Genomic DNA, 25,932 nt, shown 5'->3' with positions numbered 1-25,932 from the left:
AATATAAAAATATTCAAAAGAGCTTTCCTGCGTGTTCCCTTTAAAAGTTGATTTGGTGGCAACACCCACAAGGCAGCTATTTTCTAGGTAGGCAAGTACAGTTCGTCTACTTGAATGAAAAAATACCAAAATCTCTAAAACAGATGGCATTTTAGGATCATACACTATATTTAAAAAGTTTGGGGTCAGTAAGACTTTTTGTTGTTGCTAAAATAAATGAGTACTTTTATTGAATAAGGACGCATTACATTGATCAAGATTAATAGTAAAGACATTAAATTCTGGAGTAATGGCTGCAAAAAATTCAGCTTTGCCACCAGATGAATAAATTACATGTGAAATTAAAATAGAAAATGTTAAATTGTAATAATATTCCACAATATTGCTGTTTTTACTGTATCTTTGATCAAACAAATGCAGCCTTGGTAAGAATAAGAGTAATAAGTAATAAAAAAAAACCTTACTGACCCCAAACTTTTGAACAGTAGTTTGTATCTAATAAAATCTAAATAAAAACTAGTATCAAAACACTGGTATTCAATTTTACCTGAGCTCAAATAGCTTAAAAAAAACATTTTCAGTTTTGTCCAGCTAATACACATGGGCTGCATCTGAAATCGCATACTTCCCTACTATATAGTAGGTGAAAAGCAGTATGTGACAAAAGTATGTCAGAATTCACATTACTCATAAAAGAGTAGGAAAAAAGTAACCGGATGACCTACTTCTTCCGGCGAGATTCTGAAGAGTGCATACACTGGGAACTATACTATCCCATGAGGCCACGGGAGAGGATTTGTGAATGACTGATGCTGGTAGGTCACGTGATAAGGGGAACATGGCGGATGTAGTACGTCCAGATTACATTCATACTACACACTCTCATACTATACAGAATGTACCTTTTTTTTTTTGTGGTCGTGAAGTAATTACTTATTCAAAATAAGTACCACTACCTACTCAAGAGAGTATGCGATTTTGGATGCAGCCATGCATGTTCTAATGAACAAAAAATATCAGGAATCAGATTGTGACTCCATGAATAGTATGACTCCATGAATGAGGTGCCAAAATATTTCCACCTACTTTTTAGCCCATAGGCCCATTTGCTTTTTTTTGCAAAATGCTCAATACCAGATCAAATGAGTCACAAACATATCCAACCTCTCTAAGAGTTTATTAGAGATAATACAGCGTTGGGAGTTTTTAAAATACAGGTTTTTTTTACAAAATAAAAATAAAAGAAAATAAAAGAAAAAGAAAAATAGACTAGACAGCAGCTTCTCCTTGTATAGGACAGACTACACAGCACAGGACAGCCCCTCTCCTCTCCCGCTTTCACAGCTCCTGACATACAACACATCTGCCACAGCATCTACAGTAACTTCCACATGTCAGTGTGCGTAGTGTAGAGGAAAGTGCATGGTTAGGATAAATACGGGGATACACCTGATAAGACACTTTTCACTGGAGGATTCTAGTGGGAGACGAGACATTGCTCCCTCGATTGCATATCTTTCTTACTGTTTGGTTTCTGATCCAGCTTTGTGCGTTTGTGTGTGTGTGTGTGTGGAGAAGAGAAGGGCTGCGGATCTGACGTCCTCTAAGTGTCCTACTCAAACAGAGCTCTGGCTGTACACAAACGCTTTCAGGTTCAACTGATGTCTATTCAGTCATAATCCCACCCACCCAGACCCAAAATATACAACGCTTTTAAATGTACAATGCTTTACAATCATTCCTCAGGAGAGATGAGCAAGGCTAGACTGTGTGTGTGTGTGTGTTTGTACGAGTACTAGTGTGTATTAACACACTTAAGTCACCAGTTTATTCATGCTTGTCCACACTGGTTGTGCGTTCTGGTCCTGATAGGTAGATCTGTCATTAAGAGAAGAGAAGGGACTACATATCCCAGCATTCCCTCATCTTCAACATGCCAGACAGGGCATGTGAGCACCTTGGCAGCAGGGAGAGGCTGAAGTTTGCAGTCCACTCAAAGCCGTCACTCATTTCATCTGCTACTATAGTTTTGAACCAAGTGGTTTTGGTACCTCTGTAGTGAGCGGACTGGTTTTTTTACGTGTTCTGATACTGGAGGTGCAGGAGACGTCCTCTCAGCTCCAGCTGCTGCTCTGGAGCTCTTCTCTGAGCCAGGTAGGTAATGCCTGGCCCAGCCGATTCAGCAGCCGCAACAATTCCAGGTTATGCTCCCGGTAGTACTCCGTCAGGAAGGCACGTGTCTGGGAAAGACACAAACAGAGCTGTTTCAGGAAACCTGCAGCTTATAACTGTTGTGTGTCCTAACTAAAAACAGACTATGTTTGCAATATAGAACATCCTAGAGTACCATTGCTTAAATGCTTAAATTTACCTGCTACAGTTTGTGTTTTATAACAACAACTTCCCAGAAATTATTTCAAGTAGTGGTCCACAAATTAAATAAAAACATTAGAAAATGTAGTTATTATTCAATTTAAAATGTATTTAAAACTATTACATCTATTTAAAAAAAATGTCCTAAGTGGTAGTATTATTATTATGAATACATTTATAAATTGAATTATTATAATTGTATTATTATTATTATTAGAAATAGAAATATAATATAATAATATAAATATAACATTTTGCAATTAGAAATGATTAGTTCTATAATTATCATAAAATTATAACTTATATAAAAATTCCAAATGTTTGATTATTATTATTATTATTATACCAAATATTCATGTGGTGAAATCAGTTTATTATTGTTATTCTTATTAATTTGTTATTAATAAAAATAATTGTTATTTCTGAATTTGTGTTAATTCTATTATTATTATTATTAGTAGTAGTAGTAGTACTATTACATATTTGTAATTACATTAATATAAAATTACAAATTGTTTGGATTATTATTACCAATATTCAAATTGCCAAAAGCAGTTTTTCCACTGTCGGGCCGAGCGGTTCTAAGAACGGGTTGGCCCGACGGTGGAAAGGCACCTGAAGATTCATGAAGTGGAATCCGCTGATTATTTTAACAGATGTGTTTTTGTGTACATTTATTGATAGTTTGTTTGTTTCACTAAGCCATTTTCCCTATTCAGTTTTTTTCATTAAGCAATAAACGAAAACATGACAAATAGCCTAGAATGGCACAGAGAACCCTGTGTGTTCTATTTAATTCTACTTGCAATGAACCAAACATGCTTCTTGTATTTTACTAGTTGAAACATATCCAGTGATATATGACACATGACTATCCGTGTCTGTGTGAGGTCGAGCCCATCACTTCACACTGCCGGTGAGTCACACGTCCATAACAGCGTGTCCTTGCCACTGGCATCGTTCAGAAAGAGAGAAAGTTATATGAGGGAGGAGAGAAGAAAGGAGACTATCATCTACCTCAGGGGCCATTTCAGGATATTTTCTGCCTTTACTCTTCCCCAGACACTTAGGACGCCCACCTTCCAACCTCTGACACCAGAATCCTTTACCTTCATCAAAGCTGCAAAACACACACAACACACAGTTTTATACAAGAATAAGATTATTCACAGGTGTTCATTAACGGTGTGAGGTGATGTGTAAACAGCGGGACTCACACGAGGGCCTGGGTGTAGTTGAAGATGGGTGTGACCCCCAGGAACCGCTGGATGCCGTCCATCACCAGGACTGGGTTAGATCGGAGCAGGGTGCCGTCTACAATATGGAGCTAATGTGGAGGAGTGTTAAAGAAAGCATTAAAAAACAAAAAAACAAATAGAATTGCTAATGTTTTGTCTAACATTTTCAAAATGTTACTGACGTTGACATTTCAAACTAAAAGTATCAATTTTTTATTTGCATAAATCTGAAATAAAATAAAATATAAATATTAGGTGAAAAACTTGAAATAAATGGGAGAAAAAAAGTAAAACTGAAACAAAGCTAAACAGAAATCTAAAAAAACAAATAAAATGATAATAAACCGACAAAAGCACATTAAATTGCTTAAAAAAAAAAAAAACTACAATTAAAATGAAACCGGAATAAAAATCTGAATAAAATCTCATTCAAAATATGAATAAACAGAAAAAAGTAATGCTGTTAAAAATCAAAAACTCAACTGGAAAGGACCTGACAATCATACACAGATAACTAGTCTACCTGTCTGGCCTGATAGTGCATAAGCCAGTGCTCTAGATGTGTGGCGTAAGTCCCGGGCTGAAGGCTGCGGTTCTGAAGGGTCAATAGCTCTTTAGATGCAGAGGGACCTGCTGTTACAACCTCATGGAAAGTGTGGTTTATTGCAGCGGGGTCCTGGTGAGCTCGCTGATGCTGACAAGACATAAAAAAACACAATTCATGTCATAGTTTCTATGGTGAAAGAGAAGGGTGGAGGCAGATTCGTGACTAAGATAAATTACATCTGTCTAGGACGCTTCAGACAAGAACTTCTACTTCCTGCTGCCTATATAAGGGCTGCCCTATTAATGCATAAAATGACTAATAGGAAGAAAATGCCTAGAAAAAGACTATGGCTGTCACAAAGACTTATATTTTCTGAGTCACTCCACAAAAAAAAAAAAGCAAAAAAAAGAAAAGATCTGGATGATGAGAGAAAGCTGTAGAGTACCTGATACCAAGAGTAGGCTCTGTCGGCTGGGTTGATAAGCACTGCTATGACCTTGGCTCTGGGCAGTAAGGCAGCAGCCCTCTTTGGAGCAACCTCTGTGTCAAAGTAGTTGGCACTTTTTTCAAACATGAAGTCTGTGCTGACATTCGAGGGGAAGGGGAAAAAGTCCATGTACCTGCAAAAGATTAAGACACTCATTTAATAAAAATATGCTATAAGAGGCTACAATCACAATGTTTTTATTTCCAAATAAACCCAGACTGTGACAAGTCTTTCATTACAGAACACTGTAAATTATGTCTCACTATTACAATTAATTTTTTAACAGAGGGATTGTCCTGTAAATAATGGATCTATTAGGAATTCAATATGAAACCCAGACAGTATTACTAATATAATAAGGTGGAGGGGTAATACAACATATGACTAATGGTTTGTGTCTGCTACATTGGCTGGGATAGAAAATGTTGTACTTTGTATATTACCAGTCAATGCCATTATGGTAATTCTGCCCGTTAAAGAACTGGATCTCCTCAAAGGTGACCGGGCTGGGGAAGTTGCTGGTGATGGCAGGGTGAAGGGTCAGAAAGGAGTGCAAAGCTGTGGTACCTGTTGCCAAAAATAGTCAATATATCAGATGCAACATCTAGGTTGTATTTTGGATCCTAAGCAGGATTTTTGATTTGAGTCTGGAAACATGTGGACTTACCCGTTTTCTGTGGGCCAATAACCAGAAATTTGGGAAGCCTATCACAGGTCTTCTCCTTGGACCAGATGTCTTTATGCCTCTTGTCATGACAGGGGTTCTGAATAGATGAAAAGATGAAGAAAACATTCCCACACATTTTGATTAAAACATTTCCATGACTTTTCCCATTCATTCAATATTACAGTTTTAATTATTATTATTATATAATTTATAACACTATTTTATCATTTTAAATAAAGAGATTTTTGGAGTGTTTTCTTTTTTTGCATGTCAGGCACCAATCATTGTAATTAATAGATCTATGTGTCACAAATGTGATGCTCTCTTACCTGCCATAGGGGGTCCATCTCCTCTGGAAAGATCTGGAAGTATTTCTCGGCTAGTTCCATTGGAGGTAAAGTCTGTAGCCGTACGTTGGTCCAGCACTGCACAAACTTCACAAGAGACTCAAAGGTATAAAGACCAAGCCGATCATTTCCGTAGTTTGACAGATGAGTCATAAAGATGCTGATCTGAGGGTGGAAACAACATTATTTACATTTAAGTTAATTTGTTTCTTTTTTAAAATAAAAGCTGTGGAAACATCTACTACTTTCATTATGAAGATCATAATCTAGTTTATGTTTCCAGCTGCTGCACTAACAAACACTTCAGGCGATAGGGCCGAACACAAACAAAAGCACACAGTTCAAGGGCAGGACTCTGTCACCAAAAAATATACTCACTCCCATTCACTAAACACACACGCATGCACAAACACAGAGGAGAAACAGCACAAATACAACTCACAGGGTTTAGGAGGACAGTGAGGAAGAGTTCTCCTCCACGTATGCTCTTGTCCAGCTCGCGAGAGCCTCCAGGGTACTCATTATAGAAGATAGTGTGAGTAAACAGGCCACATGTCTGCCTGGGCAACACCTGCAGACAGAAGAAGGTTAGAGACCTGAACAGACAAGCCTCAATTCTGCTTCAGCCACACTCCAAGAATGGCCAAGACAAATGTATTAGAAGGAATGAAACCACCATAAGTCACTTTTATCTAATGATGGTGGGCACAATTTGAGATCAGGCTACAATAACTGCATTATTGTGTCTAATTCATAAAACACAAGCAGAATGAATCTCTGAATTGTTTATACAATCCTTATCAGATAAATTGTTGCATGCAATTGAATTATGTAAGATTTACACAGAAAATCATTCTGTGTTTTATGAATAAAACCCTTTTTCAAAGGGTGAAAAAGGCCCTTTGACACTAAAATCAACTATTTTTTTTTTTTTTTTTCAGCAAGGATGCATTAAATTGATCAAAAGTGACAGTAAAGACATTTACAATGTTACAAAAGATTTCTAATTAAAATAAATGTTGTTCTTTTGAACTTTCTATTCTCAAAAAATGAAAAATGAAAAAAAGTTGTTTCTACAACAATATTAAGCACCACAACTCTTTTCAACATTGATAAGAAATATTTCTTTAGCACCAAATCAGCAAATTAGAAAATATGCGTTTGGCTGAAAGATGGTTTACTTGGTTTCTCTCCTCTTTTTTTGTATCAGATCATTGGGCCTTACAGTGAAGCAGCATCTTTTTACCTTTATGTCATGATGTATGAAGCCCCTGCGATGGCGTGCTGGCCTCAGGTGTGGATATTCTTCTGTGCTGGTCACTGTGATCCCCCACACACTCTTCCAGGCCTCGTACAGCTGGCTGTGTACGGGATACACACCTGAATGATGAGGGGCCACAGCGTACCCCATGTCTGTGGGAATACCATGCTCCTGTAATGGCAAGAGACAAACAAACGCTTGAGATGATCAATCACAAATCCACTCACCACTTGAAATTCACTCGTAATTGCACTGCCAAGACTTATAGGGTGAATGGGAGTAGAACAGAGGAGAAAAGTCGATAAGAGATGCATTAGAGACACCGTTAACAAGACATGTCATCAGGGCGTTTGCGAGCGAGAAGCTTTTGATTATGTTTCTCAGCAGAGGCAGTGTATCAAGAGGCATAGTTTTTTCCAACACCACAGGAGGGTGGTAGACAAACACATCCTAAGATGAGCAGAGGGCTTTACTTCAAGTCAAAAGTGCCACCTTTAAGAGCTTCCTCCACTCGTGTGTGAGCACAAACTGCGAGATCCATAAGCCCCGGCTAAGAACGGCCCTTTGCAGGCTCATTAAACCTTGATGAAGGAGCTGTGTCTTCTTCATTGAGCAGAGAGCAGGAGAAGGCATATGTGTCAGTGTCTGCTCTAAAGACAGGATGTGACAGAGGGATTAGCGAGAGGAGGAAAGGGCTAGTTAGTATTCACGGCGCACTCCCTCTCTCTGTCTTTCTGCCTGCGGTCCATATCCCACTCCAATGACCATCATTACACCAGGGTGGGCTCGTTTCAACAGGCCAAATTCACAATCTCCTCAGCGGATGCACACCGAGTCAAGGTCAAAGAGAATCCTACCGATCCAATGAAAAAGTGCTAATACAAATCTATAATGAAATACCAACATGAGATAAAGCAGGCGGGCAGAGAATCGATACTCGCACCTCTGCGACAGCAGCAATAATGCCAGTAAATAGTGACACAATGAAGGAGGAACAAAGCGTGCTCCCCTGTCACAACAACACATGAGGGGAAAAAACGAATTTGGAAAATATCGAAGAAATTACTTTTTTTTGTCACATTTTTTCTATGCAAAAATGATTTTGCCTATCTAAGCTTAATATTTCAAGAAAACTACAAGTAAGAATTCTGTAGGTTGGCTGAAGAGTGTAAACACTTAAAACATTAAAACAATGGAGTACTTTTAAGGATGGGATCATCTCCAAATAGAAGTGAAAAAAACTATTTTGGTAACTTTATTACCGAAAATCAGTTTGAAACTGTTAGTGGCATAGAAATCAGTATTTCAGTTTTGAGATACATTTCACCAACTAACCTGTGCAAACTGCATGTTGAGTCTCATTTGCTCCGCCAACACGCTGCCATTGTGGAAGAGGTGAGGCTGCATGTGACTCCACATGTGTGGAAACCACCAGAACTCATGCCGGTGCTCTAATAGCATGTCATCACCGTCATCCTCCTCCTCTGTACCTGCAAACACACATATACATACTGTTGAAGTTTAATAGTAAAGACATTTGGATCTTAGAATGGCTGAAGACAGTAAAAACGTGTTTGTTTGTTTGTGCTTATGTAACAAAGATCCATTTTGTGTTTTTGTAGTCTGAACAGGAAAAAAAGTTGAATACTTTGTAAGTTGAATTGAAATCACTTTACACTCTCAGTTTGCACTTAATTTAGATTTTTCAAGGTTTCCATAAAAAATATTAAGCAGGACAACTCTTTTCAACATTGATAATAATAAGAAATGTTTCTTGAGCAGCAAAGCAGCATATTAGAATGATTTCTGAAGGATCATGTGACACTGAAGACTGGAGTAATGGTTGTTGAAAATTCAGCTTCACCATCACATAATAACTTCATTAATAAATATATTTAAAAATATAAAACAGCTGTAAACAAGTGTAAACAAATGCTTAGAGTCTTAAAAGACAACAAAAGAAGAGAAAAAATAAGTACCTGCATGGTAGAACTTTCCAGAGAAGCCAAGATTGAAGGTGAAGTTGGGAACTAGCGTCCGTAGTTTATTCTGTGCGTTGAGCAAAGCCTTGAAATTGAAGAAGAGTTATTACTTTAATAACATGCTATCAAAGTCCTGTCTTAAATCTGTGGAATAAGATTAGCAATTTGCCAAGAACAACAACAACAACATCTGACATTACCCTGAGCTGTGCTTGAAGGCAAAAACATCAACAGTGCTGTTAAAACGAATCTCTCCGCTACCTTGATACCTTTACCGCAACTATGCGCTAAAGTCACCAACAGATGGCAGTGTGGTGCCTATTCAGTCCTATGAAGAAATGACTAACTTTCAGGCCGTAGGCCAGATAGACAGAATGAGTGGGATGTGAAATATACATTTGCATTCAAATCTCCTCTACCCACGGGCAGGTCAGACGTGCCGAATGAAGCTGCAGCCTTAACATCAATCTAAACTCATCCTTGTGAAATGAACACATTTCATAACTTAGCATCACTGCGCACATCTAGCTAATGACGGCGCTGTGAGGCTTGAAATACAAAATGATCCTGCCATCAAGCCCTTCAAACTCTGAGAGTGATATGGGGGTATAAGCGAATTACAGAGCTGTTCCAGCACAAATCAGACGGCGGGGAGAGATAGTGTCGCTTTCCGCACAAATCTAACACAAAGCTGAGCCGATAGTTGCAGCAATATCACAAATCAAGATGAGCTGCTGGGGAGAGAAGGCTGCTGCTTCGCCATGAAGAGATGGCATCTTACGCTGATTTAAGAGACGCCGGTGTCCCTGAGTATGTGTATCCAATATTTGTTCTGCCTTGAGTGTGTTTGCTCAGCATGTCAGCATAATCCTGCAGTTTTTATGGCAAGACTGCAGGGTGGTGTCCAGGGTGGATAATCAGTAGTGCGAATCAACTCTGACAGTTTGATAAAAAGAGTTCAATTAAAACAAAATCATGTTTCCCTTTTAAAAAAGAAAATGTGGTATTTCTTTGACGATCAATAACTTTGATCAAAGTTACGACAGAGAAAGGGAAACAGTCAATATGGCCAGGGGTCAGAACAAAGCTTTTGTCACCACTTTGCCGTCACAATAGACTTAGCTCAGCACTGCAGCAACATCTTCATACCTGAATCCTATTTTCTTCCCATAGCCAGTCTGATTATCTTTAACAGACTCAAGATTGTTCTTAAGATTCAGCTCCTGCAGACAGATTGACTGCATGCACAGCAATGTCGCATTCAGCAAAGGGAACACATTTGGTCAGTGGACAAGGATAAAGTATTCATTCCCATACAGATATTCTCTTCTCCCCGTACAGCTGACAATTATTTATATAGCGCTTTTTACAATACAGATCGTTTCAAAGCAGCTTTACAGTGATAACAGGAAAATAATGCAACAAAAGTTTGTTTCGGCTGTACAGCAGATCTAGAAGAAAATAGCGTCATAGTCCAGCTTAAGTTCAGTGTTGGTTCATTTTTGTTGCAAAAACGTTATTCATTTAGTTTAAACAGTGATATCATCGTTCAGTTCTCATATAATGGTGTCAATGTAGGCAGACCAACAATATTGTCGAATAATAAGTGTCCCCAACTAAGCAAGACAAAAGCCAGAGGCGACAAAGGCGACTCAGTGGTGACATGAAGTCTCTAAGTACATTTGATATGTCAAGAAGCTCAAATTTGCAACAAACTGTGAAAATTAAAGTATAAAAAAGACATTGCTATTATTATACAGTAGTAATCAGGGTCTAAACTTAACCAACTGAAAGTAAAAACAGGCTTTGAAGTGTAAGAAAGTGATCTATTGAACTACACAATTTTTCATGTCTATTTATTTGTAAACTTGAATTTTAGATTCAAATAAAAAATGAAATACATTTAACAAATTTATATTAATACATAATACATAATTCCTTCTTGTTATGTTTAAGTGGCACTCTATATTTCACATCACTGAACAACTCAGATTTGTCATCAGAAGTCTATTTAAAAGTACTTTTTTTTCTTCAGAATGCCATCTGCTGATACATGGAATATGTACCGACATTAAAAGAACAAAATGAAAAAGAGGACACAATTAGTGTTTTTTTTTATTTATTTATAGGTGCCGTTTCACTGAAGACTGTCTCACCTTGTTCATTATGTTGTCAGTAACCCAATGACCTGTACTTTTTGTCACAAATATACAAGCTAAAACGCAGAAATAATCTGTGCACATGACCAAAAATTTCTAATACAATGCACATATTGTGTAGGGGAGAGCGGGGCACAACCTAACACTTTTTGACTTCCTCAGTTTGAGTAAATCCCCTTGGGGTTCAGAGAATTTTTTTTTTTCCCACATTAATTTCTATTAATTATGTGGTTTTGTTTCATTAATACAGTGTTTAACTTTTTTTCTTTATTTACCCCCCCAAAAATGGAAGTGAAATGTGACAACATGCCATAGGTGGGGCACATTTAACTTGACCATATGACAGCTTAAAATGTAATCTGATGTGTTATCCCACCTCAATAGCAGCACACAATGGTACATTGTACCTAACAATTCTTTTTTTATGTAAATACAACCATATATAAAGTGACCGATTGTTCTTTACTTGATACGATAGTGGCATCTAAAATTATTAAAAAGTTATTATCATGAAAATAACTTAGTGTTAAAACATCTTTAACTTAAAACTAAAATTTTAGGACAATAATTAAAAAAGTATAATAATAATAATAATAATAATGATCTTAGCTTACATTTAGCTTAAATAATGTTTTTTTCTCATAAAGGGACAATTACAGTTGCACCACCTGACATTTACCTGACTAATTTTACATTGAATAGGCTAGGCCTTCTACTTGGATGCCTGTATTAGCTTTTGCCTATACTCATACATATAATTACATTTTTTTAATACAATAAAGAAGTTTATGATAAAATAGCATTTTTCTAGTTTTACATCGGTTGTACCACCTGACATGTAAAGTGTACCAACCTACTTGAAAGTAGCTCATTTTAATCGGTATTTGAGAGAGATCTACAAACCTTTTCAGTCTGCCACAAAGATCAATTGGGGTCTTTTGGATGATGCATTATCATACGCAAGCAATAAGGTATGAGAGGCTGTGCTGTATCGTGAATAAGTAACGGCTGAAGGGCGTTGTTAGTTACTTATTCACGATACAGCACTTGCCTCGAGTACCTTATTGCTTTTCTAAAACGGTTACCACACAATATTAAAGTAAAAAAAAAAAAGTATTAGTGCAACTTTCATGAAGTTAAATCAATAAAAGCATTCCTTCCGCTAGAAAAAAATAGTCCCTGACCGTGAACAACAACGTTCCAATGTGTAATATATGCATGAAAGCTCAAATAAAAACAACAAACTGTTCTCAAACTTTGTCTCATTCTTTTTATTTTTTACAACACAATATTTGTGAAATTTCCTCACACAAATGGGCATCTCTCAGCATGAGAAAACGTTTATTTTTTTGTTTATTCCGTTATTTTCTCTCTGCACTAAACTAAATATTTACATAGCCTAAATAAAAACACAAGGGCACATATTTTGATAGATAACAGTAAGGTCTTTAATCTATTTTATTAATGTTATTAATTTAGTTGCTAAAATGCTGCCTAACAAGAGATACTTTTTTTATTGTTGTTTACTTAAATTTATTTGAACATCTCCGTTTATTGTGCATGCATTAAATATTTGTCTCATTTCAATCGGCTCCACTGTGGTGATATTTAACGCGGTTCTCTTTAGTTGGGGCTCAGCACTTTCAGCAGTGTTTTCTGTTGCAGCAAGAATGTCGCTCCAGTGCTTTCTTTGTTTTAAGTTTGGCCTCCAGTAGCTCTGTAGTGAACTTTCACACTTACGTCCACTCACAGACATAATTTCCCTCGATTCGAGACCAGCATCGGACAATCTCTGCACCATGGTGCCGCGAAGGCAGTGATTTATGTTGATACGTGTGGTTGCTAAGGGTGTTGGTAAGGGCGCAGTGATAAATAGAACCATTGGGTGAAGCGGTCATAGCCGTGTTTTATCGTGAATAAAGCACAGCTATTGACCAATCAGAATCAAGGATTGGAACTAACCGTTTTATAATTACTGTTATTACCTTTTCACTTTATAATAAAATACGTTGTGCTACCCTGACAAATATGACCATACATTTTTTTTTTCTCAATCTTAAATTATTATACAATTAGTTAAATAGTTAAATATACATTTTGGGGCTTTAAAATGCCATAAAATAATTACATTTTTGTTTTTTATTTTATTTCACATAATTGTAAAAAACTTTTTCTTTTTTTTTATAAAAAATATTTATTATTTGAAAATATTGAAAATGTATTCAAACTAATTAGGTTGTATAGAATAAACTGATTCATGTCATGAATTTTTCTAATTATTTTAAAAAGATATAATGCACAAAAATATATACGCCATGTCATTGACCCATATATACAATTAACGCATACAAAAAACCTAGGAAATATATTAAATATCATTGCTTTATTAAAATAAGTAAAGCAAAACAGAGTTTCATGATCATTAAAAATTTAATTTGGAACAACAATGCCAATCAGAACAAAGCTAATTATGTCCTCTGCACAGGAAGAAGAGCAGTGAACTGTGTACATATGTGAATAATGTATGCAATGTGTAGCGAGTAGGTGGAAATAAGCTGAAAAAGCATATGGAGTAAGAATAGATGCGATTAGTCCACCATTAGACACAGTTTGTTTGAGTTTTCTATGCAGCACCACTGGCTGAGGTGATTACAGCCCACTTGTTCAGCTTGAGGCCAGGTGGTATGGCATACATCACCATACAAAGCTGGCAAAACAACAACAACATAAACACAACTCTGTGGGCGGATAATCTGTCTGTTACACACATATTCCTGAAAATCATTTATGCTATCTGTGGAAAATAGAAGAACATGAATGAACTAAAAACCATGTCCTTGCTCCAAGGTATTGTCCCCAGTAACCATTATGATTAAGAATGACTGTAAGAGAAAAACATATGGAAATGAGAAGCTACACATTTTTTCACCAGTAAATAATAAATAGCAGTGGTTGTGTAACAGGCTGGGTTTTAAGGGATGTTCGGGGCTAAATACAAGTTAAGCTCCATCAACAGCATCTGTGTCATGCTGTCAATTACCACAGAAAGTAATTGAGTCATCCCACAGTTTGCAAAAACAAAACATGTTGACAAAAATGTACTTACAATTGAAGTATATGGGGCAAAACACAGCAATTGCTCCATAGAATTCTACTGTTAGTGCACAGATGCTATTGTTAGAGATTACCTTGCATGCAGTGGTTTTCATACTGAGGTACTGGATGGATAAACTTTTAGAGACGTTTATGCAGAAATATTAAATATTCGTTTACATTTACTGCAAATTAAATTGAGGGCATGCATCACAATATTAGTTTATGTAAAAAAAAAATAATAATAAAAAAAAAAGGCCAAGAAGAATCAAAAGGGTGAGATATTATTTAGTTAGACTTGATGCCTTTCCTGAGGACGAGCTTAAAGAGTCAAAGTTTTACTAAGGTAGGTTTTAATACAGAGCGTATGCATTGACTTCCCTTTCCCGCTGGAACACGCAACCTCAGCCAGACTGAGTGGCAAAAGAGCTGCTACGTGACTGGATTTAAGAGTGGAAATGCAAAAACGCAAGTAAAACAAACGATTATCAGTTTAAACTAAAGGTTTAACTCGATATAGTGTTCCTTACAACTTACCAAAGATCCAGTGATCCACGGATGTTAACATGCAGCCAGAAATCGTGTTTCCTGACATTTATGTGCCTGATTTCGACGTCGGGGAAAGCAAATTTGCCTGTGAACGCTTTATATAAATACAATATATAGGTAGGTCTAAATCCGGGTGCTTATATCGATGTTATAAATATCATCATATCGTCCAGCGCTAAAACTTGTAAAGTTTTTGTCAGTGTTTATTTAAAAACATCCAATTATGCAGAATATACGATGGTAAATATTTAATTGATAAGTTGTCAATACAATATATAACAAGTCCATTTGCTTCTCTGTTCTGTAGCTTTCAGCAGTCTGTAAAAATATACCTCAGATTTCTTGTCAAATCTAGTTGTTCAGTCAATCGCAAAGCTCTTTCCTATTTTAGATGCGTTTTGTGTGTTTTTCACGGCATTCACGCTGAAAACAAATGCTGCCGCTCAGTCTTTTTGCCACTCGGTGGGTGTAACCGCAGTCACTCCGGCCGACGGTGACGTCACACACATATCCTCTATTTGCAAGGTATGAACATGATTCCCAACCCATGTTATACAGACTTGGCAGAAACTTAAAGGAATAGTTCACCTAAACATTTAATTTCTGTAATCATCACAGTCATTCCAAACCCTTGTAAATTTGGAGCTTGACAGCAACAGGTGCTTTTACGTTCATTATATGGAACAAAGTGGTCATATTATTGTTTACAATGAAAGTAAGTCATGCAAGTTTGGAATGACGTGGTAGAGTAAGTAATGACAGAAATAATGATAGAATTCTTGTGTTCGTGCATAAGCTATTCCTCAAATAGAAAAATAAATATTTTATATGCTGATAAAAATCTACTTTTGATCATTATGCTGACGTTACAGATATCCATTCGCCATTTTAGCACATCAAATGTAAAATTGTCAAAGACCAATCAATGTACTTTTCTCCACATCCCTTGCATATGAAACTAAATATTGCTAACTTTGTCAAATATAATTGATGGTGAGCTAATTAACTGCCTGACTGACTGATTTTTCTGCTAAAAAAACATCTTCATGTTGTCAATGCAAATGGGACATTAATTGACATATTTCTTATTAGAGCTGTTCATTTACTTTGACTATTTTCAAAGAGGATGACCTCCAGGTGGTGTCTCTCTTTGCAAGTTTATACTACACATTTATGGCTCCTGAGGGTGTACAGACCACAGTCAGCAGTGTGGTTTGCATATTGTGGAAGGCTGAAAGCTTCTACACAACCTGATGATGAGAACTGGGAGGGATTCATAAGTCTGTGTAATCAGCCCCTTTGGCAAAGCCGCTAATAAATAGGAGGTTAATAGGCACATTGTCCAAACAGAGCAATTATCCCTTGCTCTAACAAGCACATTATTTTGAGTACTAGCTGTTAGCCTCTCCATGACACTACAGTGCTCAAAGCATCATCTGCGTAGTGTGTACCATGTTATCTGTTAGCCAATACATCGTTACCCATTTCGAGAACATACGTTTTGCTCGTTACGTCAACAGTTGAGATGATGAGTTTGAGAGAACAATGTGAATGCTCACAGTTAAACAACATTGAGCAGCCTAATAACTTAGAGATAGTTCACCCAAAAAATGTTATTCAAAAATGTCATTCCAAACCAGAGAAAAAAAAAAAGAAATAGAAGAGACACGTACCTTCACATCTGTCACCTTCATCCGCGTCCCCTCCTTTCCCACAAATATATCATCCACGTCAACTAGCAGATGCCTCTCCAAGGACAGGCAAAGTCTTTTTCCTGTCAGATAGGCTATGGCATCCACAAAAATCAACTTATGCAGCCAAAACGACAGATTGTTGCCAAAAAGCACTCTTTGAATGCCATCGTGAAGGCCAAGGTCCTGAACTACAGTGGCATGAAGGGCTCGGTGGGGGCCCAGGTGGGCCAGTGCTTCTGAGGACTTTGTGACGGCCAGAAGCACAGGCTCGTAGGTGCTGTGGTTCGACTGAAAGACCGTCCAGTCATCACCAGGGAGTGGGCCCTGCTCCACCTCATTGGGTTTAGTGATGTACAGTAATGGGGCAGCTGGGTTGATGTGGTAGTCCCGTAGGCCCAGGTTAGAGTGCAGGAAAAGCGGGAAGCCCTTCAGCTGGGCACTGAGCAGGGAGTTCTCATTGGCTTTAAAGAAGCCGATGATGCCCACGCCGAATTCTGCGCAATATTTATCCAGTAGGTCACGATTCCAAGCATCTAAGTTGACATACTTGAGAATGTTCTCATAAATGACCAGGGCGTAGCGACCAACATCGCGCTCCATCAATGTAGGCATGTCGCCTTTGCTGGGTGCAATCTCAGTGTGGTAACGGAAGCGGCTGGACTCAAGGATAGCTACAATCTCTTGTCCGAGTTGAGAGTAAATGCTCTCCACAAAGACAAGCACCACAGGCTCCGTTCGAGAGTTATCCACCACTTTAACCGTCCTCTGCCGGCCTGTGAAAGTTGGCAGGAAAAGAGGAGCCCGTTGCCCTCCTGCTGCAGCCGCGACAACTCCACCACAGTCACTGAAGGGCAAAGGGGGCGCCTCTTTAATTTTAGGGCTGTTGCTGACATAGTAGGCCAGGAAAGCCATGGAAAGCAGGCAGAAGACGATGAGCGCCAGGATGAGGCGGTGGAGCTCTAGTTGCCTGACGCCCCGCACTAACTTCCACAGCCCCATGGCCACAATGCGAAAGCGGGACTGGGGAAGAGAGGGGGGCAGAGGGGAGGCTGAGAGGATGACCGTTGCAATGTTCGCAGCAAGAGGAGGACAACAGAGAGGAAAAGAGAAGGAAAAAGGAAAAAGGTTGAGCAGCAGACACCGGCACAAGCTTTGGGTCAAGAGTAGCCATTTATGCTAGGTCACCATGGCCCCCATAGTCCATGACGTGTGTCTCCACTTTGATTGCTGCCTCTAGCCCCAGCCCCAGTCCTCCAACCAGCACTTTCACCCCCACCACGCGTTCCCTGAGTGCACTCACTCCCGGCTGGCGTCTTGGGATAAGAGGATTAGGTTTCTTGATCTCTCTCGACACTCCACCACCACTCGACAAAGGATCAGCTGTTTTACCGCTGACTTCTTTTGCGTTGCTGTGCACCAAACTTTCAAATAAGCATGTGCTTCTCGGTGTAGAGGGCTCTTTTGGATATTTTGGAGAGATTCGAGGCCGGTGCTCCACTTGCCCCGCTGGCCTCAGCAGCAAATACTCTGAGGGTGTTCACCACTAGGGCAGGATGGTGAACATGGCCCCCAGAAGAGGCCCAGCATGGACAGTACATTCACCATTGAGTCAGAACCTGAAACAGAGAGAGAGGAGAGATGCAATCAGTTCAAACATCCAACACCTTTTAAAGAGTGCATGAAGCAAGCGGAAGCAAGCAGATCTTAAGCCTAGTGAATGAGCAAATGCTGGCCATGTGATTTTTTTTTTTTTTTGTATACTTTATTTGTATTCTTTTTCCTTTTGAAAATACACAAAACAAAAACAACAACAACAAAACAAAAACAAAACAGCCATAACAACATACAATCACATCTAAACAAAACAGAACAATCGTTTGGTCACTCATACATTCTTACATAAAACAAAATTGATGAAAGTATATATGTCAGATGATACATTGATCAATAAACATGTCATGAAGTCGTAAACACAATCCATTTTTCCCAGTACTGCAAATACTTATTCATCTGTAGGTTTAAAGCGAAAGTCATCCTCTCCATATTTTGGACACTGGTCATAATGTCCAGCCATTCAGCCTTTGTTGGGGGTTCAAATTGTAGCCACTTTCGTGTTACAGCTTTCTTGCTGGCTGCTAATAATATCTAATAAGATTCTGCCAACAGAATTCTCTCCACATACCCGAGCTGGTAGAAGTCGCCTGTACAGAACAGATATTCAGCCAGTCTTCCTCTGAAATAACTAGACCAGATTCTTTTTCCCCATTTTAATCTAACCTTATTTGTTGATTGTTTCTTTATGGATTGAATGGCTAGATATAGTTTTGAGATAAGTTTCCTATTATCTTTATTTTTATACATGTCGATAAATAGATCAATTATATTGGTGTCATGCTTCTCCATGTATCGTATCTCTTTATTAAAATAAGTCCTAGTTTGTAAGTACCTAAAAAAAAATCAAGTTTTCCCAAACCATATTTATCAGAAATCTCCTGAAAGCTATCTAATTCTCCCTTTGATGAAATTGAACTAAAAGAGGTGATGCCAAACCTATACCAGAGCTGAAACCTCCCATCAGCCCTTGCTGGTTTAAAGTCGGGGTCGAAAGCAATCCATTTTAATAGTCTAGATTGTCTTTCAAGTAACGGAGATTTGCATTCTTTAAACCAGATTCTAAAAGGAACCTTAGTCCATTGATTTAAACTTTTAGAATACTGTTCATATAAAGGTTTGCTACCCAGCACCGATTGCAATGGTACAGTCAGCTGCGAGATCTCCAAGTCCTTCCACTTTGCTGTATACTCTGGGTTACAGCAGCATGCTAAAGGTCTTAGCTGGGCTGCTTTGAAATAATCTGATAAACATGGCAGTGATCTACCCCCTTTCTCTTTTGGTAGCTGCAGTGTTTTAAATTTAATTCTTGGCCTCCTACCCCCCCATACGAATCTTGAAGTCCACTTATCCAATTGTTTTAAAGGGACTTCGACTGGTAAGGATTGGAAGAGGTATAAGAGTCGGGGGAGCATGTTCATTTTTACTGTATCTATCCTGTTATGCATCTCTAGGGGCAGTTGGGACCACCTATCTATATCTGATTTAATGCTCTTACTTATAGGACCATAATTGCTATCAAACAATTTAGAAATATCCTTTGTTATTATAATCCCCAGGTACTTAGTTAATACTTGATGAATTCCACTTAAATTTAAATCTACTCAGTATGTCATTCTGAGGGGTGTAGTTATAACTTAAGATTTGTGTTTTTTGAACATTTAATTTATATCCCGAGTAAGTGCCGAATTGGACGTCAACCTAGGGATACTAACCTCTGGTGCAGTAACAAACAACAAAACATCGTCTGCGTACAGACAAATCTTTTGTTCGAAACCTCGAACCGTAATACCTTTTATCTCCTGTTCGTCTCTAACTAATTGTGCTATGGGCTCAATAAATCAAGCGAAAAGGGCAGGGCTGAGAGGGCATCCCTGGCAGCAGCCTCTTTCCAGGTTAATACTCTGAGTGAGATGCCCGTTGATCCTCATTCTAGCCTTTGGTGATGAATACAACATTTTGATGCATCTAATAAACTCATCTTTAAAACCAAATCTTCTCAATGCCAAATACAGGTACTCCCAGCGAACCGAATCAAATGCCTTCTCGGCGTCTAAACTAATTACTACTGCTCTGATGTTTTCTTTAGTGACATGATCAATTACATGCAGCACCCGCCTAATATTATCTTGTGTCTGTCTGTCACGTACAAATCCTGTCTGGTCTGAATCCACTTTATTCTGGTATTATATCTTCCAGTCTTTTAGCTGATATCGATGCATATAATTTATAATCCACGTTTAATACTGTACACTCCTTTTTGTCTTTACCCTCTTTAGGAATAACTGAAATTATTGCCTCACTCCATGTTCTTGGTGGTTCACCTCCTTTAAAGGTAGGGTAGGTAGGATTTGTCTAAAAAACTTATTTTCCAAATTTGTTTAAACTTTATTTATACATCAATACATAATTAAAATGTAAGTACTCTGAAAAAGAAAGTATAAAAATCGAGTGTCTGTAGACCTCTCACGACTGTTTTAAAGACAGCTCATTATTTCCATTCACTCCACCCCCTCCCTTCTGGGCTCCTTACAAAGCCACGCCCCCAAAACACAGGAACACGCGACTCCGACCGCTGAGCTGAACACGCATTATAAGACGAGCGGAGAGGAAGGAGCACAGTGCATGGTAACACAGTCTCACCCCAAAACATCACGTACTGACGGGTCTTGACCCATACGGCAACATACGACGAAAAGGGTACCCCTAAAACGTCCATATGTGACGATTCGGGTTAGGAAGCGCTGCTGGTGCGCTTATGTCTTCGTCTCATATGGACGTTTTAGGGGTACCCTTTTCGTCGTATGTTGCCGTATGGTCAAGACCCGTCAGTACATGACATTTTGGGGTGAGACCGGGTTGTGCATGTAGTGACATCATGTCAGAATCACATGTAATAAAAAAATCTAATGCTAATTGCTTATGAATATAAACAAATAAGATGTATTTTAGTACTCACTATCAACCTAACATATTGATATTGGTAAAGTTTAAATTTAAAATATATATTTTTTGATTCGCTAACGAGCTAGTTATATAAGCTAAAAACAGGTTGCATTGATACACTTTTTTACATTACCATCAGTTACATTGTGATGAAGATGAATTTCGTGTAAGATTCATAACATATACAGTATGGTGTTCTGCATGTAGGGGTGGGAGATATTGACAAAAATGAATATCTCGATATTTTTTTCCAATATCTAGATATCGATATTCAGGCGATATTTTTGCCACCCTTCAAAGAAATGTGTGCAAACTGGCAAAGAAGGTCCAGTTGGTCTTTTGACTTGCTGCATTTGACCTATATTATTGTAGGCTATAGAAAAAAAACAAAAAAGGAGCTAACTAAACAGAATCTGTGGCAGCCCCTACTTTTTCCACTTACAAAAAAAAAAAAAAACTTAACTAGGCACTTCTTGCAACAGTGATTATTAAATCAAACGACAATATTGTTGATGATCAATTCAAAGTAAAAAAAAAAACATTTTCAAAATGGTATAAATCCATCCATTTTCCCCAAAACGCTATAAATCCATAATTTTTTTTCCCAAAAATGTATGGTTTGTCTTTTTAAAAACGTCTTTTGTCTTTTATTTTTCGTGTTTGCATTTATGAGGAAAAAACAATATTACGTGACAGTTCTCCATTATGGACGCGAGCGCTCTGAAAAGCGGCACTTAGACTTTCAAACTTTCACAGAGACCTCAAAACAGAAAGCACAAAGCCTTTCTTTAAAACGAATTTCGTTTTGTATTAATTGTATCTTAATTTTAATATTTTTTTCATTAACCAATTTTCTGGATTACATACATAAAAATAAATATAGGTTATCAATCACAACATAAGGTGCTTGAACTGGAGATTATATCATCCCTCGCCTCACAGGCCTAAAAAATGTGAAATATATTTACAGAAAGCTGGTTCTAAACAAAACCATCCAAAACAAAATAAAACTATGTAGCCTAATAAATGTGCATTTCTCTGGTGCATTCACTAGCCTACTGCGAAGATCGCGAGTCTATCGTCAACTTCATCTTTGCAGCCGACACAGAAATTAATAAACAATTAAAATGTCTTATTGCAATATTTTACATATTCATAATCATTACTTTTGCTGGATCTTTGAGGCAGCTTTTTAGGTTTATGGCGTTTTGGAAAAGAGCTCTTCACGTACAAACACCGTTTCACCAAGGCACAGCGGCCCTTCAGCACATAAGAACAAAAAGAGAAAAAGCACGGACTTACTACTTACGAAACTTTGATGTGGTTGAACAGGTGAAACAGTCACAAATTCCTTTGCAACTCAAACCTTCTCAGTACGAGTTATGAAGAAAGAGAACAGCATTACAGTTTTCAGCGCGTCCTCCTTTGATTGCTGTGTTGTGACTGGAAAAGTGCGTGCAGGAGCACATGCGCAAAACGTAGGTTTGTAAAATGCCCTTTTGTAAAATAAAAATAATTTTAGGGCGAAGCAGGAGGTCGTGCAAGAGGCCGTGGCGTGCAACTAGGGTCCGAGGAAGTAGAGGTCGAGGACGGGGTGGTCGCTGGAAATCCACGACGATATTGACAGCCGTTTTATTTCTTTGTTTATCCAAAGACTTTTTTGTTCATTACCTTTTCTTGTACTGTCTTCTTTTTTTGCCTTGTTTGCCTTCACTAACTGCATGCCGGTAATGTGAATTTTGATTGCTCTTTCTCTGACATTGTTTTGCTATTCCCAGGTTCCATGCCTCTTGAATTCCTCAAATCAAACGTGCGCGCGCAAGTGGGCAGATCCCGTGGCAAAAGGGTGGTTGCCATGGTTGCGAAAGAGTGACAGTCGCCTAAGCCAATCCTTTGTTTCGTCCCGAATGGAAATAATGAGCTTAATGCAGATTAAAGGGTCTAGAGTCACTTGATTTTTATACTCTTTTTTTCAGAGTACTTACATTTTAATTATGTATTGTTTTATATAGAAAGTTTAAACAAATTTGCATTTTTTGTTTTTATAAAATCCTACCTACCCTGCCTTTAAGTGTATAGTTAAAGCAATCAAAAAGTATAGGGAGGGACTAATTGATCTTTTAAAGCCTTATACCACTCGGTTAGAAAGCCATAGAAATTGCTTTCCCTATTTCTTCCTTTGTGATCTCTGCCATTAGGGCTTTATTTTGTACTTCACCTATGGAAGGTAAGTCAAGTGATTCTAAAAATAAATGTATTTCCTGTGAGCTGGTTGTATTTGGTTCCTTGTATAGATTTTTATAGTAATTTTCAAAAATATTGTGAATATCTTCTTGCTTATGGCAAATTTTTTCGGTTTTGGGATCCCTAATTTCATATACTGTATTCTCAGCCTGTTGCTTCCTTAATCTCCATGCCAACAGCTTCAAAGCCTTAGGGCCATTTTTCTGTCTAATGAATTTAGCTTTTTTCATATAATTTATTTATTTCCTTTTTAACATTGTTTATTTGATTTAATATATATGATTTCTTCTTCTCAACATGTTCTCTCTCTAAGAGGTTCAGATTTTCTTGTAGTTCAAGCAGCCTTCTACTTCTTTCCTTTTTTCTATACGATGTGAGAGCAATGAGTTTTCCCCTGATCACTGATTTTAAGGCATCCCACAGGACACATGGTGATACTTCCCCGCTATCGTTGTTATCCATATAATCCTCCAGTTCTTTTTGGACATATTCCTTACATGTACTATCATTCAAAATGCTTGTATTAAGTCGCCACAACATATCCTTCTTTTTATTATCTAAATGCAGGGTCAAGTAGACCGCTGAGTGGTCAGAGATATCTCTGACTCCTATCTTGCAATCTATAATTCTGTGCCTGTCTGATTTACAAATAAAAAAATAATCAATTCTTGAGTAAACATCTAGACTTGCAGAGTAGAATGTGAATTGTTTGTCTGTTGGGTGGAGATCCCTCCACACATCAACCAGTCCCATCTCCATCAAAAGTTTTTTCGTTATACTAGCTCTAGAAGTTAACCTCTTTAGTGCATTAGAGGAATCGAGTTTAGGTTGTATTTGGGTGTTCCAGTCTCCTCCACATATTAAAACCCCAGACGATTCAGAAGCAATTAACTGAAAAATGTCTTTAATACAGGAATTGTCCTGCTCAGGGGCTATATATACACGTTAACTAGTGTAACTTCTTTCTGATCTAGAAATCCCTTAACTAAAACATAACGGCCCTCTTCATCAGTAAATTCAGAAACCACTTGAAAATTTACACTATTAGAAATTAGTATTGCTACCCCTCTTCTTTTCCCTTTCTTATAGGATGAGTAAAATACATTCTTAAACCCTAGTTTTTTAAATTTTTCATGTTCTGCACTGTTGAAATGAGTCTCCTGCCAAAATATGATATGTAACTTTTCCTTTTTCATCTTTGCAATAGCCTTGCTTCTCTTAATTGGATTGTGTAAACCATTTACGTTAAGGGTAATCACCCTTTATCCCTGACATTGCATTTAAACCACAGCAAGACACTGTTTGTAAACCACATTATAACCTGAACTATATTAGAACTATATAACAAAATCAGAACATCACAACAACAAAAAATAGACCAACAAATAAAAAAACACAGGTAGACCTCCATTGTGAAGTAATAACCACTTCGTGATGTGGGGGGAATAGTCCAGCAGCTAACCACCAGTGAATTTCCTCTCGAATGTCCGCTATAGCTCCTTTTTCAAGTCATCTCTGATTCTATCTCGAAAGTTACTCAGTTCAGTCTTCATCTCCGTTGACATCATCTTTATATCTGTGCGGATGACGGCGATGTTAACTTCCATATCCACCGCTGTTAATTTAGCATTTTGTCCACTCTCTCCTTGTTCCTCGGCCATGACGCCCTCAGTCGTTATTTTCTCACCCTATTTTCTCTGGGGCTTTCCCAGACTGCTTTCCCTTGCCTTTCCTGTACTTTTCCCCTTCCATCACTGATTATTAAAAAATTAAATCTTACTTATATTCAAATTGGGGAATAAACTCTGACCGAGCGGGAGTGCGGGATTATGCGGCCATACGCTTCGGATTACCACCGGAAGTCCGTGGCCATGTGATTTTACTATTAGTGTGACTGTTGATGCGGACCACTACATTACCATGGAGTCTTCTTTTTTCTCATGACTCCTAAAATAGTCCTGGAGCTCTTGTCCTCCAGTAAGATACCATTACAGGTGGGATAGAGGGATCACTGACCTTTTGGATATAAGTGGCCTTATGGTCACTGTTCCAGTGACTGGAACAGTTTTAAAGATGAACCTTAAACAGTACACCAATCAGAGCATGGGAAGGCAGATGATGGGTAATTCAAAACTGTGATTAGAATGCACTGTTTGTAAACTTGAGAATATCTTAAATATTCTCCATAGGAGATAACAAGTTAACAGTTAGATTGAGTTTCAAGGCGCTTGAGACGGAAATCATCGGATTCCAGGCACATTTTCTCGTTCCTCTCCCCACCAAGAGAGGCTTTGTCAGCTTACAGCCGACTATCAGTCTCTGACATGATCAATGCTAGCCATGCTGTAACTATAAATCAGGGCTGGCACTTAAAGGATCATTTTTCCCACAGATGGACAAGCATGGCCTGTGCTTTGGTCAAAGGCACCTTGTCTAGGACAGATGATAAGCAAAGAGAGAGAAATAAAGGAAATGAGAAACATAGCATAAGGAATGAAAAGACACTAGAAAAGAGAAACTTTACTTCCACCCTCAAAGCTAATAATTAATTCAGAGAATCATAATTTGGTAATTCACCTGTCTGAGAGATGGCAAATAATAATTGCAAAGAATAAGAAAAAAAAAAAAAAAGAGAGAGAATGGCAGCAAAGTGCTCAGCTGTATTAAATTGATCAAACTCAGAATGAACTCTACAGAAGAACACATCCTGATACGGAAACCTAGGTTATTATTA

The 25,932-nt window shown here is 38.0% G+C and overlaps 1 protein-coding gene across 4 annotated transcripts in view; it reads right to left on the bottom strand.

Moving 5' to 3' along the window:
• Positions 1 to 1,158: 1,158 nt before the first annotated feature.
• The window catches only part of ndst2a (N-deacetylase/N-sulfotransferase (heparan glucosaminyl) 2a), a 117,682-nt gene continuing 92,908 nt past the window's right edge, over positions 1,159 to 25,932 (bottom strand). For all 4 annotated transcript variants that reach the window (XM_084390875.1, XM_084390876.1, XM_084390877.1 and 1 more), the window contains 13 exons: positions 16,377 to 18,013; positions 8,900 to 8,987; positions 8,256 to 8,410; positions 6,906 to 7,091; positions 6,102 to 6,230; positions 5,642 to 5,824; positions 5,313 to 5,409; positions 5,089 to 5,212; positions 4,604 to 4,778; positions 4,135 to 4,305; positions 3,591 to 3,700; positions 3,391 to 3,493; positions 1,159 to 2,240 (listed from right to left, as the gene is read on the bottom strand). In XM_084390875.1, coding sequence (XP_084247001.1) covers positions 2,115 to 2,240; positions 3,391 to 3,493; positions 3,591 to 3,700; positions 4,135 to 4,305; positions 4,604 to 4,778; positions 5,089 to 5,212; positions 5,313 to 5,409; positions 5,642 to 5,824; positions 6,102 to 6,230; positions 6,906 to 7,091; positions 8,256 to 8,410; positions 8,900 to 8,987; positions 16,377 to 17,396 — 2,667 coding nt within the window. In that variant the 5' untranslated portion in view covers positions 17,397 to 18,013 and the 3' untranslated portion in view covers positions 1,159 to 2,114. The remainder of the gene's footprint in view (positions 2,241 to 3,390; positions 3,494 to 3,590; positions 3,701 to 4,134; positions 4,306 to 4,603; positions 4,779 to 5,088; positions 5,213 to 5,312; positions 5,410 to 5,641; positions 5,825 to 6,101; positions 6,231 to 6,905; positions 7,092 to 8,255; positions 8,411 to 8,899; positions 8,988 to 16,376; positions 18,014 to 25,932) is intronic.

This window comes from Rutilus rutilus (assembly GCF_951802725.1).
Source record: "Rutilus rutilus genome assembly, chromosome: 20".
Taxonomy (NCBI): Eukaryota; Metazoa; Chordata; class Actinopteri; order Cypriniformes; family Leuciscidae; genus Rutilus; species Rutilus rutilus.
Note: the sequence above shows the minus strand (reverse complement) of the source record. Positions and strands in the feature narration are given on the sequence as shown.